Consider the following 6,000-nt stretch of genomic DNA (forward strand, 5'->3'; position numbering starts at 1 on the left):
CAATTTAGTGACGGTAGAGGTAATCCATTTCTATGTCCCTTCATGGGAGTGACAAAAAAAAAACCCAAAACAAAACAAAACCAGAGTCCAGGAAAAACAGTAAGGAGAAACTCAAACTACATTCCCCAGTGTCCATGAGCATTCAAGGCCACCATATCTTAACTATTCACATCTTTGGTTAATTTTAGCCAAACATGCACATACACAGCCAATGCACACAATGGCCTGAATTCACAAAGGTGGTACAAATGAAACAGTGGTTTAAACCATGGACAAAAACCATGGAGCGCCAAGTGTGTCGCACGGAATATTTTGTTACGAAATCGGTCATTTCGTCGACGAAAGGACTGTTTCGTTAACGAAATTATCATTTCGTGGACGAAATGTCCATTTAGTTACAAAATGTTGTCATTTCGTTACAAAATAATCATTTCATCGACGAAATTGACTGATCTCGTAACGAAATATTCCATGCGACACTTGGCGCTCCATGGTTTTTGTCCATGGTTTAAACCATGGTTTCATTTGTACCACCTTCGTGAATTCGGGCCATAGTGTACCTTAGCAAATTTAGTAAAATAGTATGCAACTTTCATATAACCATACCTTCACCAATTTTTATGACAATTGTATCTATGCCAACAGTATAATCGCAATAAAACTGCAAAGAAATTTTAAAACATTTGAGCAAAGTGTTCTCCAAAGTTACAAATCAAAATAACCATTTTCAGGACATATTATGTACTTGTACATTTGTAACTGAATGGTCTATACACCTCTAGATTGCCAAGTTTTGTACCTTTAGCCTCTGGTCCTTTCAACACTTAAACAAAAGTTATGAAATGAAATACACTTACAGCATTTTTGACCTGAGAATATATTAAATCCGACTTTATTTTTTTTTTCAGCATTTTTGACCTGAGAATATATTAAATCCGACTTTATTTTTTTTTTTCTCATTTTCACTTTCTTCAATGTACCGGTATATTTTACCAGGTACTCTCTGCCACTGGCTCAGTTCCAGTGATCACACACTGGTATGGCAATCTGGACATACCTTGTCCCTTGTTTATAATACAAGAAGAAGAAGAAGAAGGAGGAGAAGAAGAAGAAGAAAAAAAAAAGAAAGAAGAAAAGATGAAAAAGAAGCAGCAGAAGCATGAACTTGCCATACAGGTCCCACTGATCATGCTGATAGAAGATCGCACTGATATAATACTGTAAAAGTTGATATTTTCGCACTACTAATTTTTCGCGCTCTGCCGGGTAAGTAGAGTTTCGCATGTTTTTCATTCCGGAGGATCAAGACATCAACTACAGGAACATATAATAGCAACTTTTACAGTACAGTAAAGCAAGCCACTCATAATATTTCGACCTAGCTGCTAGACACTCACCCCAGGGCGCTGTTACCAGTGAACATGGTGGGGTCACTGGTGCGATTAATTTTGATCATAACACTGACCACTGTCCAAAATCAGATCGCCAGCTACAAGTAGAAACCTACATGCTTTTGCGTGCTGTAGAATTTTGGCATGGGAGGTCGAGCCTTGGTGCTGGTGCAGGTTTTTTACACTGTTTCTACTTGTGTAACGTTAGACTTTAATACTGTAAGTGTTGACCTCCAGAATCTGTGATCTGCCAATTTTAATACGACTAGACTAAAGAAACTTTCTCACAAATATTGATACAAGATCACAACAATCACATCACCACACAGTCAGTATGGTAGAACTAGAAGCACCTTTCATCTGTTCATCTTTAACAACATCTATAAAATGATACTAAATTTATACTGTCTTGTCACTTGACAACACAAGCACACAAGCTAAATTTATATTCTACTCCATATCAATGCATAAACACACACAAATTCCAGTGTTCAGGACTACTGGTCATTGTCGGGAGAATAAATTTTAGTAGGCCCACTGTCACTGCGGTGAAATGTATGAACCTACCATTCTGGCACTGCTTCTGATAACAGCTCTGAACATTTTTAAATGGTGGGCTTGCTGAAAGCTGGTTGCTTTAGAGAATTTCGTTGAACCGGTGACCGATATTTCACATTTAGAGTCTAGTTGTTTTCTTCTGCTGCCGACAAGTAACCCTCGCTTCTCCGTGATGGCCACGCCGCTGCACCCCGCCCGCGCCGCGCCGCAGAGCCGGCCGCACGCGGCGTAATGAAAACAGCGGCTCTCGAGTTCGTGGTTCGGTGGATTCTTCAAGCGCGCTTTCTCACATGTTTCAGACCGATGTTAGCGGACAAAAATTACACGTACCTGGCGCTAATGACTGTGAACTTTTTGTTGCCAATCTAAAGATAAACATAGGCGTTGGATGATCAGTTGACGTCGATTTCCGAGTAAATTAGATTTAGTTGTCTAGGCCTACCATCAGTTACCATTATCTTTTTTTTTTTATTACTCTTATTATTTTTGAATTTTTCAGGAAATTTGGCTGGTGGGATTTTTTTCAATACTTTCACCGGTCGTTTGGGGGTTTTAGTTTTTTTTTTTTTTTTTTTTTTTTTAGATGGGTGCAAGTTGATAAGACGCGCCCGACCAATGTCCATGATCTTAGTTTCTGCTAAACACTGATCAATTCAGTGTTTATTTACGTCGATATAAGGCAATCCGCCAATCAGTTGCAGGGGAGAACTTTAATTACATGAGCGTATAGATTCTCATAATATAGGTTGCCTACAGTGTATGAGTATAACAGTGCATATTCACCATGTGTGCATGGTATAAGTTTATATGATTATAAAATATTCCGACAGTAAGAGAACACATGCAGAGTTGCATGATAGAGGGATGAGCCATAGAAGTTAAGATAAACTTTTTAAAATGTTTTATTGATTCAAAAGAAAGAAAATCACAACACTAAGCATGATCTTTCATATTGTATAGGCTATAGATATGAACAAGGATACCAAACAAAGATTTATAAAAATGAGGTGAACTTTTTTCATGATATAATTCTGATGTGTGTGTGTAATTTTTCCAAATATTCTCTCAAATTTTCAGCTAAAGTGAAGAGGCGGGATTTTCCGATTTTTTGATATGACTATAATAATGTCCAAGTTTATGGGTTATAACCATATGTTCTTTTATCATACCACTAGAACTGAAATTGAAATTGCGATAAAGAAAAATATGACAAAGCCTTGATGGGGGTTACAGTGGAGATAAGAACTGGTCGGATCCTTGAGTCGCCACGTCCGTAATTAGTCTGCTATAACCGACGGGGGACTATACATCACACAAACCCAAAACCTGCATTACATTCGTATGGGCTGCATGGCCTATTTGGCCACTGCCAGATCTCATCCATGAAGTGAGACATGCATATTATTGTTACTTCACAATAACACACAAACTTGGAAAAGTTCAATTTGTTGTTTTTAAAGGTCATGTGCTCACTCATGTACGGTATTTTGTCAACATGATTAGGTACCAGTGCGGAAAGAGGAAAAGTTCTTCTTTCCTCACAACCAAAATTGAGCTCTCCATTAGCCCTTCAAAGTTGGATTTATATACGCACTTACTCACGGGTGAACGTGATCAATCGCAAGGGAGACAAATCATGTATAATCATATTATTCAACAACTTGACTACATTAGTGGTCATTAGACCTCAAGGAGACCAATTTGTGCACTCTAAAAACGCAAATTTAATGTTGAATCAACATTTAAAAGGGCCGAGGAGTGACAGCATTTTTTGAAGTGTTGCATCCCACTTTTAAAATAACATTTTAAATGTTGAATCTAGCAGGAAAAACAACACCTTCAAAATGTTGTCACTCCTCGGCCCTTATAAATGCTAATTCAACATTTGTGTTTTTAGAGTGTGTCTCCAAACGTTTTTAGATATTATATCCCATCATTCAAGTAACCCATGATTTTCTGCTGACAGATATACAGATTTTCCGTACACTGTCTCCCGTATAGTGCCTTTGCAGATGCAGGCCATATTATCTTATATTTTCACACCATCTGTGGAACATGTGTGAGGTGTGTTGAATGAATCCAACTGAGAAGAGGTTTTATACTTGATACCGGTATATATAGCGTATGTTTTATTCTCCCAACAGTTTTTGGATGATTATTGCTTTATACACGAATCATATACTGTCATAGATCTTCATATTGATGAATCAAAGGGGTAATATAGTTTGCGTTGAGGTAGGGATTAAGATAGTAACTTTTTGTGAGATAATGAGAAACCCCTTTTAAAATAAAAAGGGCATACAATTCTAAGAGGAATTCAAAGTTTATTTGGTGAAAATTGGCTTTGAAATGGCTGATATCTAAAAAAAAAAAAAAAATGGTCCTGATAAAAAGGTGGGACCCACCTTTTGATTAGGACCACTTATACTTTATTTTTGGATATCTCAGCCATTTCAAATCCGGTTTTTATTAAATATACTTTGAATTCTTCTTGCAATTGTATACCATGTTATATTTCGGAGGTTTTACTCACAACAAAAAGTTAAATTTTAAATACTCATCTCAACCGCGCAAAACTTGACTATCCCTTTGAGCTGTAAGTACTCATTAACAATAAGCCCTTCATACACTCAAAAGCGAAATGCTCCGCTGATGGTTAATTTGAACTTAATTGAATTGAATTAAATTGATTTCTGCTAATCTCACAGCAATAATGATGCAATACATCACCGGGACAAATAAAAAATTATTGGTTATAGCCTATCACGTCAAAACATATGCAGAAAATAACTATAATAAGTATAAATGCAACATTTCTGAGCCTATTCCGTTACCGTATCTATTTCCTCACCGGGGTTGATAAAACAAGTTAGTGTGTAGGCTCGGACTGAATGAAAGCTTTATGTGACGGAATCAACTATGAAAACAATGCTTCAAGTAAGCCAGGATCTTATCTGTAAGTGGGCCAACAGTAGTAGTAATATAGTCGACTCCCTCTGTAATGTTGAGTATGCGTCCTGTGCGGATAAGTATATGATCGAGATTCCTTAAATGAGAAAGAAATCAAGGATAAAGATATTCAATTCTGATAATAGCTGATAATTATGATAATAAAGGAAACACAAAAAAAAAAGAGGTTGGAACAAAAAGAAAATGTATTATGTTTGTTTTATTTTCGCATTTATAAGCACGACCTCGTTGAGGAATATAGAAATGTCAAACTAATACCCCTTTCATAAACTCAATAATGCGGATAATATCCGCAACATTTGGTCGTAAAATCGGAGCGGGGATAGAATAATGCGCATTATTTCGACCCTTCTATTATCCGCATAATAGGAGCGTGGGGACCAGATTTTGAGTTTATGAACGCAAACCCAAATAATGCGGATAATTGCCGGGGTGCGGTCAAACGTCACCTGTCTTTCCCGCAGGAGGGACGTGTGCAGTCACCATGACGATTATCCGCCTTTTTCAGGACGGGCGCTCGTAAAAATAATGCGGATTATTTTCAGAGTTTGTGAACGCATTTTTTATTGAATTGTCCGCATTATTCTTATGCGGATAATAGGAGGATGAGTTTATGAAAGGGGTATGAATCTCAAAAAGATGTGAGTGTAACAGATAGTTATGTTTCAACAACAAAGATTTTAATCTGCTTACACATCACTGGAGCAGGGAATGAAAAGCATTTTATTACATTGCGAAACGAAGAAATCTTATTTTGTTTTATCTTTTTCTGAGTGAAGTTTGAATTACAGGAGAAACTTCGATAGACGAAGCAATCTTATTTTGTTTTATCTTTTTCTGAGTGAAGTTTGAACTGCAGGAGAAACTTCGATAGTCTGCTTCAAGCTGGTAGTCTATCCACCAATGTGTTGCTCCTTTGTTCTCGGACGTAATCTCAAATCTCAAAATTGGCAGTCCAAAGAATGGCAGACAAATTTGGTCGGCAACCGACACACGTACATTAGATTTAGAGCAGACACTACACTGTTTATGTACATTGTGTGTGTCCCATACGTCGACGTTTGTGTTGGGAACTGGATCT

General features: G+C 37.2%; 1 protein-coding gene across 1 annotated transcript in view; it reads right to left on the minus strand.

Annotated features, from left to right (window-relative positions):
* Positions 1-2,107, minus strand: part of LOC140232642 (bolA-like protein 3) — a 33,998-nt gene extending 31,891 nt beyond the window's left edge. Inside the window, exon 1 of the mRNA XM_072312742.1 lies at positions 1,959-2,107. Within this exon, the coding sequence (XP_072168843.1) occupies positions 1,959-1,994 (36 nt within the window). The 5' untranslated portion in view covers positions 1,995-2,107. The remainder of the gene's footprint in view (positions 1-1,958) is intronic.
* Between the last annotated feature and the right edge of the window lie 3,893 nt (positions 2,108-6,000).

The sequence above is a fragment of the Diadema setosum genome, chromosome 9 (genome assembly GCF_964275005.1).
Source record: "Diadema setosum chromosome 9, eeDiaSeto1, whole genome shotgun sequence".
Classification (NCBI taxonomy): Eukaryota; Metazoa; Echinodermata; class Echinoidea; order Diadematoida; family Diadematidae; genus Diadema; species Diadema setosum.